This window comes from Melopsittacus undulatus, chromosome 2 (genome assembly GCF_012275295.1).
Source record: "Melopsittacus undulatus isolate bMelUnd1 chromosome 2, bMelUnd1.mat.Z, whole genome shotgun sequence".
NCBI classification, from domain to species: Eukaryota; Metazoa; Chordata; class Aves; order Psittaciformes; family Psittaculidae; genus Melopsittacus; species Melopsittacus undulatus.
In genome coordinates, this window is record NC_047528.1 from 78172058 (window position 1) to 78184767 (window position 12710).

The 12710-nt window shown below is 37.3% G+C and overlaps 1 protein-coding gene across 5 annotated transcripts in view; it reads right to left on the reverse strand.

Annotated features, from left to right (window-relative positions):
* Positions 1 to 12710, reverse strand: part of SH3KBP1 (SH3 domain containing kinase binding protein 1) — a 226149-nt gene that overhangs the window by 46061 nt on the left and 167378 nt on the right. For all 5 annotated transcript variants that reach the window (XM_031051030.2, XM_031051032.2, XM_031051031.2 and 2 more), the window contains one exon: positions 11583 to 11677. In XM_031051030.2, coding sequence (XP_030906890.1) covers positions 11583 to 11677 — 95 coding nt within the window. The remainder of the gene's footprint in view (positions 1 to 11582; positions 11678 to 12710) is intronic.

The window sequence follows — 12710 nt, forward strand, 5'->3', positions numbered from 1 at the left end:
GGAGCACCATATTTTTCATCCTGTTATTGAATGTAAGTGAAATATAGTGAAATACATAAGTAGGGTTGACAATATAAGATCAATTCTTAGTCTCCTTTTAGCAACTGCAGAGATCCTGTAGCTACTCATACTGGCTAAAAAAAAGCCATTTAAACGCTGGAGTCTTGCTTCCTCCTCTTCTGGGTGAATCATGACATTGTTTGGTCTCTTATTCACACAGTATCTTATGTTTGCTTAGTAGCAAAACTACTACTCTTGTATTAAAACAAACACCATGCTGTTCCTTCCCTCAGCACTCTCAATCCAACCATAAAAAAGCAGAAGCTGGTGGAGATTGAACAGAAAGCCCCAGCATAATGCATCTTATACTACTCAGTCTTACAAATACTCTGCTCACTGCAGAGAAGCAGCTGTACCTAGACAGACACTACTGACAAGATGCCAGCCCTAGTCATTTCTCCAGCGTAGGAGTACAGCTGGTTGCAAGGCAAGCATACAAACTTCTCCTTAGTTGAACACCATTGCTGGTTTTCTTTGGTGGCAAAAGAGATGCTAACAGAGGTTAAGGCAGAGCTGTCAGTCCCCCAATAACTTAATCTCCTCTTTATTAGCTGATGTCACATTGTTGTGACAATCAGTTGTGAATGCTCCATCCCTGGCAGTGTTCAAGGCCAGGTTGGACAGGGCCTTGGGTGACATGGTTTAGCGTGAGGTGTCCCTGCCCATGGCAGGGGGGTTGCAACTAGATGATCTTAAGGTCCTTTCCAACCCTAACTATTCTATGATTCTGTGATTCAAGACCATGAAATTGAAAGATGTAAGTTCATACCCAGCAAGTGGCATGTCTCTCTCACACTGAGCCCTGTCCCAGCTACAAGCCTGACAGTGACAGATTGCCCTGTCATGCAAATATGACTGAACTCTCCCTCCTGGAAATATTCACAGCTTCACAGCCTCTTCTGCTGCTCCAAGTAGGCAGAAGTTTCCTACACCCCAAAGACTGAAGGGTTTTGATTTCATATAATGCTCTCTCTCTTAATAACCAGTCTTGGTTATTACAGAAGGATTTATTTCTAGCCAATGCTGCTACTTACAATCTAGGCTCAAGCCGGATGAAAGGATCACAAAGGCAACCAACATTTTCTCTGAAAGTGGAAAGCAGCCCTTCTGGTTGTGAATGTATTTACAACACAAACTCTTATGGACTTTTTCCCCATTATTTTGCTAGGAGTCAATACAGCATACAAATTACTATAATATTTATATAAAATATGTGCCAATCAATCTTTTCCAATTTCTTTCAATTACTATGCACTGGTTTACTTTTCCTCCTTTTTTCTTCCAGCCACCTAAAGGAGTTACTGTGTGCTATGAGAATGTTCTTAATCACTTAAATAAAAACCAGCAGCTACTTGTCTCTCTGCCCACTAATTATAATTTTTCTCCTGCCTGTGTTCAGTAGCTGCTGCACTTGTACCTAGACCATTGCTGAAGCCAGCTGCAGTCTTTCCACAATAGATAGCCAACCTCACAATTTAAAGAAAAACAAGCCACCTTAAATGTGAACAAATGTGTGTATAGCAGTTTTCAAGACATCATCCATACACACAGATTTATGTAAGTGTCCTGGGTTCAGCGTTTAAACCATGGCAGTAACATATAAAGGCTTCTGGATTTGAGGATTAAAGGCCTCTTAGAAAGACACACCTGAAGAACAAGCACTCTGACAGTCAGCTCATACTGCATCAGATCTGCAATAATACAATCTTGTCATTGGGGTAAAACAATAAAATAATGTTAAAACTGGGTGAAAAAAAACAGTTTAATCATATTTAAGAATGTGGGTTGGTTGGTTTTTTTTTTTAGATTTCTTGCTAGATTCACTATCATGATGCTGAAACCAAGACATGTCAAAACCCAAGACATACCAAAATCCCATTTTATTTTAAAAGCCAGAAAAAAACCTGATTTTAGAGTCTCCATAAATTCTCATAAAACTTGGTAAAATACCTGTGAATGAAGGAAACATCTCTCCAGAGGCTTACATTACACCTACTAAGACTATTCAAAATGATTAAGCTCAGTCACTGGGATTGAGACTTCAAAGTATAGTGAAAAATTGTTAAACAGTTAAAAAATAAATGGCTATGATTTAAAGCATCTGGTTAGTGATCAAGGACTCCTCAGCAAAAACATAATTTTAAAATCTGGCAACAAGGAAGAACGAATCTCTCAACAACTACCTAATCCAAGATCATTCAGATGAAAGAGACAGTCCAATAGACAATAGTTTTCTGAGGCAGTCCTGGAGAACACCCATTTTCCCTTTACATACACTTTCTTGCAAATATTCATGGATTATGAAATAATGAAAGAAAAGTATGAGAAGAAACCTCCCTCTGTGGCTCTATTTGGCTCCTAACCCAGGGATTTATCCCTTAGGTCCCCAGCCTATGTCCCAAAAGTCCCATATCCTGCATGGATCATTCCCAGCTCCTGTCAGCTCTCATACCCAAGCCATTAGGACCTTGCATCTGATAATAATAGCTGCACCTTTTAAAGCTTGAAAAAATCAAATAGGCAAACAGCTATATTTTTCTTTATCCATGAGGTCCAAGGCTCTAGTAAGAGTTTACTGTGTCAACACCGTACAGAAGGAAATGCGAGAGATCATCAGAAAACAGATATGATTTCAGTTGTGGTTACACTACTCTTTCCAAGCAGTATTTTTTGCTGGAAGGCACAACCTCTCCAAAAGACACAGTCTGTTCAAGAACTGGCCCAAGTTATTGGACCCTGCTAAAAAAAATAAACTGACTGAGAATAATGAATGACCTGCCCTACACAGGACATTAGAGTAGAGGATGTAGCAGACCAGATATATTTTGTCTGTTAAACCTGTTTCAGGCTAAATCTAACCTTTTGACTTTAGACTCTGTGACTAAATAGTTTCATCAGTAGTGAAGCTGAAATGCTTTGATGAAATACTTGTACAAACAGGAAAAATTATGTTGCTCATTGAACAAAACAATCTCTTCTGGGGATTCATTTCACTTGCAATGTTCGGTCAGCAGAATATCATGGAGAGATAAATATGTTCCACATCATAAAACTCTAGCACTCCGATATTCACATTAAAACCAAATTAGCCAACACAAACACAAAAGGTGCTGCTAGTAATTTATTAGACATAATTTATGCCTCTGATGAGCCAAGATAAAATACTTACGTAATTACATTTGTTATATTTAGAAATATTATAAAAACATAGAACAAAACATTTGAAGGATTATTTAATTCTATTTAATGACTTAGGTCACAGGCATCTTATGACCAGGGTCCTAATTACGATTACTAATTACTTGGCACTATTTGTGCACATTTACTTTCCCTTTAAATAGGTCTCCCTACCCTGAAACAGTTGGACTTCAGATAATACCACGAAACCAGCAGGTGAACCCAGCATTCAGGATAAAAGAAAGGATGAAGCTAAGCAGTGAATCTAAAGCCCACACTGTAAGCAATAATCACAGTTTTCCAGATGCCTCAGCATTTCAGTGATAACGTCTGTAAGCACAGGGTAGCAAAATAGTGTCTTTTTATCTTTAAATGTGTCACCTTCTTAGATTAGCTTGGCTGTGTTAAATGTACTTACAAATAAACCTAAGTCTTTCCAAATGATGCAAATCTTGAAGCATTGCATGCATGGGGGATCCTGCCAGTTCTCCTACATAGCCTGGCATGAACTTCCATTTGTCAAAATTAAAATTCTCAGGAACAACAGCATCCCTTCCTCTGAAGGCACTGTTGTAGCACTGCAATCAGTGATAACAGGAAAAAAGAACTTCGGTGCATACCTAAAAAAAAATAATATAAATATACTAACAAGAAGAACATTTAAGTGCTGGCTTCTGCCCTCTCCCCTGTACTAATCTCAGGCTTCACAGCTTATATAAGTGCTCAGCTCAAACATTAGCATTTCAGTAATGTTTCTAAAGATACCAGTGAAATGTAAGCTGCACATGGTACCTTATTGAACATTATTGTCAGGCTTTATCTCTACACAGACCTTACTTAATGCCCCATTATTAATCACAGCAGCCATTAAATGCTGCAAGATAGGAATAAGCATTAAAATCTGTTTATAAACATGTAAAAGTCTTGGCTAAGGACAAGGTTCAGGCAACAAGCAAAAAGAGAGGACAATTACTCAGTCTGTTTTCCCTATAACTTACCGACTACATCAAATTATTTTAGAAAATCGACATTTATTTATTTATTTGATCGTCAGTGTCCCCACAGGTTTTATACAGCTGCTTTATATGACTCATATGAGGAAACACTCATTCTTCTATGCAGTGACACAAGTCTTACCCCATGCATTTGCCACACACATAGCATGTCAAAAGGATCTCATTCTGCAGGAATTCTGCTATCATCCCACATAGCACAGTGTCTTGAAACCCAGCAAAAACCCAAACCTTTTCATTCCATTAGGTCAAAACTTTCAGAAGAAAGTCTCAGGTTAGGGAAAAGTGCCCCTATCACTAAGCCAGTCTCTTGGCAAGCTGCTGGCTGCAGGAGCAATCCTGCTCCTCGACTCACCCTTTCGTATTCACACATCCCCATGTCTGCTGCAGCCAAGGTTGTCAGATGCAAGGCAAAAGGGCAGAAGCAGAACCATCCCTTTCAGCAGCCACCTACCATCAATCACATAAAACTGCACCCTCAGCATGCACACTTCACAAAATAATTTCTTATATGCAATCAGCAACTTTGGTACAAGCAGGTTTCTCAACCAGCTAAGGAGGAGGAATGTCCTGGGAGAAAAACTAGGGCTGAGAACAGCACAGAGGGCAAGGAACAGAAAAAGCAGATAAGGTATGGCTATTAGGTCTGGCTAAAGGTGAGTTGAATAATTCATGGTTATCTCAGGAGAGAAAAGGGCATGAACCGAGGCCGTTTATGGTACTGTTCTCTTAGAGGGAAATACCTATTTCTCTGCAAAGGAAAGCAAGAAGTGCTGTTATTGCTTACATGCTATTCTTCAAATGCAAAACATCATAAAAGCTCTCTTAAAGCTGGACATTATTTGATGTTTATTTACTGTATTCCTTTCAGTTTCTGTATGCAGGATTGTTCCAGAATAGGGGCATCTGTGTGACCAGATGTCTAGTGTCAACAAAATTCACTGTGCTGCTCTGACAGAAAGCCATTTTTGTTTTATTAAACCAGATCATATTTTCCCCTGCATAACCTTTTTTTTTGTATTGTTATATTAGTGAGCTCATTTCCAAAAATGAGATAAAAGCTTTTAGTTGTCAATCAATGAAAAAGAAAATTATCTGAATGATTAGTATGAAATATGACTAACTTTTTTCCTTCCTTCAAAAGAGACAAATTTAAGCTATCATACTTTTGCTTTGAAAATTTCTTTTTTCTTGGCCAATTAGGTTTATTTTTAATGACCTCAAATATTACCACTTTTTTTTAATTTATTTTTTATTTACCCATAGAGGAGAAAATACTGCAAATTCCATCTTAATATGGAAAAATGAGCGACACTATCTATCTATTTGCTCCTATGGAAACAAAAACCAAGAGTCTTCTAATTATTTCACATAATTCTATAACCAAAGGTTGTAAAATATGTGCATGCTGTTTGTAGTTAAAATTGTACAGAAAAAATCGGCAATGGAAAAAACCCCATAGGAACAAACGCAGGCAACAGGGAGGTTTGCACCCTAGTGACACCACAACCTAGTGAAACATTCAATGAAGTGACTAGCTAGCATTCTCTACCACACTGTCTGGCTCCTGCTCCTTCCCCTGCTCATGGCCTCAACTTGCTGGCAAGACTCTTGTACACAGTACTTACTAATTTCATCTCTTTCGGAGCTTCCTGCAACTGTGAAAGCAGCTGTTTTCCTTCACAGCCCTACCCAGCTGCACTTGCCTTGGCAATCGCTCCACTAAAGAAAGTGCTCTGGACAGTTACCTCCTGCACCATGATGAGCATTTAAAGACCTTGTAATAGAGAAAGAAAACCAGGAGAATTGTTTTGGTGAAAGGGACATACTCAGGTAACCATCTATAAATAGAAATTAAGTGCCTAATGACTGCTCTAAGATTTGGAAAATATTAAGTGCTCCACATAAGGACAGATTTCATACTCTATCATGGACAGATGCAAAGAGCAGTCATTGCAACACTGAAAACATGACATTATGAAAGAAACTATCAACGCTGAATCTCATTTAATTGTCTCCTTACATCCTTCTACTCTCCTTACTTAGCTGTGTGTCTTACCACTTGATTGCATGTGCTTCAGGGCAGGGACTCACTAAATGTACAGCATTTTGAACCACACAACTTGCAAATCTACCAGTAAAAGTATATTATAATAATAACACCAAAACCAAATACTAGCTTTGCAAAAACTGAAGGCCATTATCATGCTTATTTTAGAAACTAGGTTGATGGCTCTTTTTTCCCCAAGACAGAATTAAGCACTACAAATTGGATTGCTATGAAATATCTGGATTGTCACTAAATATCTAGACTAATAATCTGTCATGTCTTTCAGTAGTGACAGGCATTACACTGTTATGTCTGTCTTTCATAATACCAATGCACCAACTTTGCCAGTACTATCTGAAAAGCATCCGCAAGAGTTTGGGAGGCTATATGCGACTGTTGCTTTTTTTTTCACCCCACTAATCCTTCAGACATTTTGATGAATTCACAAGGAGGCTGGACACCCTCCATGAAACCTGCGTCCCCATGAAAGCTCCTTTGCAAAATCAGAAAGGACCCTGTATCGTGTTCATCCATCAGTTCAGTGCAATGCATTTCTACCACTAACGTCATGTATTTGGCTGTTATCCTTTAGCACAAGAAGAAAGGTTTTGCAATCCAGGTAGGTGGAGCCTGAGCGAAAAGCCAGATGGGGTATGCAGATGGAGCATGGCACAAGATTGTTATTCCAGCTGATAAACTGACATCTATTAATTTCAATGTCTGGTAAATTCAGAACTAGTGGAACTGTCATTGATATTGTCCTCTACAACTCCTGCTCCAACAGTAAGAATTCAGGTGAGGATACTCTTCTATTACTGTCAACTTTTCCAATTTAAAATTATTTTTGAAGTACTTAATTTTATTTAGCCAGACCATTTCCATTCCTGGGAGCAAAGTGATCTTTACTGCCTAGAGCTCAGGTACACTGACGAATGAAATCAGCTCAATGAAGTCTTCCTACTCTTGCAAGTAAAACTGCTCTCAAATAAGTGCAGAGCTGCCAGTGTGTGCATGATGTATTTGCTTTGAAATTATTTAGCTATTATTATCAATTTCTCACACAGGTCATTTCCTGTATGCCAGTGAAATCTCCAGATTCCTATGCATTTTGCAAAATTTATTAGTTACTACAAAATTTGTAGTTTTTGCATGAAGAGTCTGTATTAACACTGGGAAGTAGCTTACAGCTAGCTATGTCTAAAAGTGCTGGAAAGAAAAATCCTAAGATTTCAAGATGACAGTTGAAAATATCACATGAATCTTCTTTTGCTTTAAAGCAACTTTATGTCCCAAACCAGTATTTGAACATGATAAAAGATCTGTTTGCCACTCCTTGCACAGCGCAGACACTAGCAATGTTCTTGTCCTTATCCAAATGCTGTCAGAAACATTTTGAAGACAGTAAAAAATTTACCTAAGGAACACAACTGCTTGACATTACAAAGGGGGGTCAATCTCACAGTCTCTTGCCATTCATGTCTTTTCAGCTTATGAACATATTTTATCAGCAAATTGCACAACAATCACCTTAACTAAACAAGTAAAATCACTGTATTTTGCTTTTTCTTCTCTTCCTTCCAAAGGTGTATTTTAGATCCCTTTTTGCAAAGCAAAGGTACCAAGTTTCCTGGTTTATTGCCTTGAAGATGAAGCTTTTACCGTCTTTTACAATTCTGAGCAATATTTTCTGGTCTTTTATCTTTAAATATTTTGCATGAAGAAATTAAGGGGCTACCATTTGTCCACTTTAATTTTCAGTAATAATAAATAAAACCTTTTCTATTTATGTACAAGGCTATCGCTTCACTGGGGAAAACGAGGAGAGAAAAAACTTTTCCAGAAACTCTGGAATACATTTGTGTGAACTTAATTTCTGCTTTTTGTCTAGTCTTTTAGATAGATTTTAACCTATAATACTGACCAGTTCTAACCAGTAAATCAGCCCCCACTGATTCACTTCAGTGTTTAAAAAAACCTTATTAGCATATTCTCCAAGTGACTAGAGAAGTCAATTGTGATTCAGCAAATTAATTCAAAGTATCCTTTGGCTATTTCATAAAAGCCTCAGATATTCAAATTCCCTTATCAGAGAAGCCTGTAAGAAACATCTGATCAGCTTTTGATTCAAGATCTCAACATCCATCAAAAGAGAGTGAGAACTTGAAACAGATTCTGCAAAGGCCATGACAAAAAAAAAAATTGGTTTGCTCTTTATATTAGGTATACATTTGATAGACATGACAAAGGGACTTTTATAAGTAATTTAGCTGGAAAAGACAGAAATCTGATATAATCTTATTCCTTTTACCTGCAGGGGCATGGTTAAAATGGTGGTTTCGAATTCTGCATTTACTGAGACTACTCCTTAGCAATTCTTTCCACAAAATAAAGCTTTAGCATTTTAGGATGAATACCCTGCTCTTGCAGGAGAGTTGAACTAGATGATCTTTTGAGGTCCCTTCCAACCCTTGGGATTCTGTGATTCTGTGTAATACCAGACTAACAGCTTCCTCACACACAAATTCTCACATCTGCGTGCACAAATACACAGGCTCTCCTAGTAACTTATCATTTAGCTCATTTAAGTCATTCCCCTTCCTCACAGCACCTTCCAAGTGCTATCTCATCTTCCTTTTAAGATTATTATAATGTATTTTGCATTATTTTCATGACATTTCTCTCCCATTCTTGTGTTACTCATTCACTACTTCAGCTACTTCCATACATTCTCACTAATGCAAATCTAGTTCAAGTTAAAATTGTGAGTCTTCAACATTCCTATAGATCCAACTGTGTGAAAATGATTAGCATAGTGAGGGACTTTTCATAGTGACAATTTATATACTTTCTGATTTTAGCGATTTCAACAGAATACATATATGATAATGCATCTGTGGTTGTGGAAAGTACTTCAACATCCATTACTTTCTTTAAAAGCAATGGGTCTAGGTAACTGGGAAGAATAAATTCTGCTAATGCTCTCCAGCATGGAAAGCAAGCCCTGCAAAACAATTTCCTGCAAATCGATTAAAAGACACTCTGTAATCTGATAACAAAGCAAAACCATGATAATAGCTTCTGAAGTACTCCATAGATTTCTATTTAATTCCTCTCAGTCAGTATGGATCACTAGTCATGGAAAGGAGACTCTAAGCACGGTGATTTCAATTCCAGGTAAAAGTTAACTCTCTAGCAGAAGCTACTGGTGGGCAGAAAGGCAAGGCTGACCTTGTTATTGCTGACTAAAAGAAAGATGTCAACAGACAGCTAATTCAGAAGATCTGGACTCAAATAAAGTTACTACATTGCGTGGCAGAGCATGGAGGACACCCCACTGTTTTCAGAACAATACATCAAGGACCTGAACTCCACATCCCTTGAATTTTATTTTTTAAACTATGTATTAAAAACAGATGAAAAAATCCCACAAGTCTGACTGCAATGAGGTCTGCAAACCACAAAAGGAATTGCAAAGTGCCTCCCTGTTAAGCACTATTTACTCAGTATCTCAGATTAGTTCAGACACAGCATAAAAAAACATCCACAGAGAAATGTCAAGCCTTTTTTTTTGTTGAGATCCCCCACTCTAGAGGCATAGTTTTATGTAATTGTTCATAGCCATGTGACATACCAGAGGAAAAAAAAAGAAGAAAACTGAATAAGATAACTACAGTGGCTTGCTACCATCAGGCTGGAGAACAGGATAAGGGGATATACGAGAAACTACCAGCAAACTTCTTACTGCATGACTGTGAGATCTGATCAATTCAGTCAAATCATCAGCTCGGTTATTATAAAAGACAAATATCTTTTCATTGTGGGGCAGAACAGCAGGAAGAAGAAAATAGGAAAAATCAAGCACATGAAATCTCATATCAAAACCTCAGTAAAGTCATGGTCTCTTTGTCTGCATATATTGAAGAGTGTACCTCCATCTGGAGACCAGCTGTCTCAAAGAGTTAAATCAACCTCGTCAATATAGGGTAAAGTGGACAGGAACAATGTCTTAAATGTCACTTCCATGATCAGAGACACTGCTTAATACTCCCACAAGAACATTCTAAATCAGGCAAAGCCAAACAGTTTTCAAGACAAGCTAAAGAAAAAATCATGGAGGGCAAGTTATTGTAGGATATTCAATGTACACAGTTTATTTATAAAATTTGCAGTTCCTCTTCCTGCCAAACATCTGGTTACTTTTCCTTGGTTAGATGTATATTCTTCAGGACAAAGATACCCTCTAGGACTGCAAATGGCTTAGCATATAGCAAACACTGCCCCAGATGTACTCTTCCAGGTTTTGGGGGGGTTTCTGCCCAGGTGACAAAATGCTCGAATAACAGTTTCTTATGAAACTTATCAACTATAGACTTAATTCTTTTACTTTCATATAAGCACAAACAACAGCAGCACTATTGTGCACATCATTATAATTCATCTTCATAATGTAAAAGCCGTGGCCTTTTCTAGTTTGTAGCTTCTTATTTTTTTTTTCCCAAATACTTATGTCCAGCAATCAAAAACATTTAAGCAAACTACAAAGTCTTTGAACAAGAGCAGGAAATAAGATGCATCTAAAGTATAATCTGTTCTTTGTAACATGGCGCACAGATCTTCTAAAAAGAAAGCCAACTGTTTACTCACCATCTACTGTATAGTTTTTGGAGATTTAACATAAATCCTGGGACTGGTGTTTCATTTCTAATCTTGAATAATTTTACATATTTTTAAAGAAAAGAACATAGATCTAAAATGATTTAATTTGTTTTATCATCTTTTTCTTTTTTACCATAGTGTTAGGGTGGCTACATTTTAAATAAATGTTTACCTCATCAAGCTAATATAGGCACATTATCTCCATCTAACCCAAAAACCTAATTCACAATTCCTACAAGATAACACACACACCTAACAGAGATATTAAAAGCTCCTGCTTTCATGAGCCTTCCAGTTAATTTTCTAGCTTTTATGTCTGATACAGGGATCAATTTACAATTTATGTATGCAGATCTGCCAGCAGATCCAAATTAAAATTAGTTGTATGAACATGTAAACTCGAGTACATGTCTGCTGTTCTCCACTTAACATCATAAAGGTAAGGCTCTAAAGCACAAAAAGAAGGGAGATACAGGCTCTGAAGTCTATGTAGTGTTTCAGTGTCAAACCAACATTGTTTTAGACAGGACACTGTCAAAGGCACAAACAGGGATTTTATAGCAATTGAATCATCCTGATTTTAAAAACCGGATCCCCTCTCATAGGAAAAAAAATATTGCTTTTACCTTACTGATAAGTGTGACGACATCACCTTCTCGGATTGTGAGTTCATCATCATTCTGTGCTTCATATGGAAATATCACTTTGCAATACTCCTTGGCTGAAAGGAAAAATATCCAGTGTGATAAATTATCACTTTTTAACAGCTGCTTATCCAAGAGTAAAAATCTTCATAAAATATTCCACAAGTGCCTCCTGCTGCTGCTTTGTTTTCTTGCCATCTTTCTCTTTGCATTTTAGACCTTCATAAATATATGAAATATTTAAAAACTTCACACTGATGAGCATTCCTGCACACGTCATCCAGGGAGTTGGCTCTGTAGCCTGTAGAACCATTATCTCAAATGAAATTGCTCCAGACAGCAACCTGCCACAAACCATTTCCCTTATAGTAAGCCTGCATCTGACACTTGCTTCAATAGTTCTACTGGTATGGCCTTCCACCAGATCACAAAAATTGGAAACATAAAAGACCCAGCATGCTGACATAGCTTATCTATCCCGATGTGCAGGAAAGCAGGTATTTGTGAATTTATAAAGATGGTAAAATAATAAATCATACATTAATAAAGTTAAAGGCATTCATAACTAAATCTTCTGTACACTCAGCAGAAAAGAAGAGGTTCAAATATTAGTCTAAAGTTTCCTCTTCCCTTTTCTCTTTACTGTCTATAAATAAAGACATCATCTCACCTTTCATCTGGAAAATACAGGAGCCAGCACTCCTACTTAGAAATCATAAAAGGCAGTTGTCATGAAAAGCAGTTACTTACAACATGTTGCTGTGCAACAGACAAGTATGTCAATGTGCCTTACAAATAAAAAGGGAATATGTATTCCAGCTGTTAAATAATGTATAAAAATATATGATACCCTAAGACAGCAGGTTTAAAAGACCAACGAAACACACACAGATATTCTTGGACCCTTTGTAGAAGGACATGTGACTACATAGAAGTGTTCTCCTCACTTTAAATGTCTCAGTTTTGATGACCTCTATATTTAGTCAACTGTCATGTTTGATGCAGAGAAACAGCTACTTGCAGGACACAGAAATATAAACTAAATTGAAACAGCAGGACCTATTTCTTTAAACTTTATAGAGAAAACCTGCATTATAATACTTTGGGTAT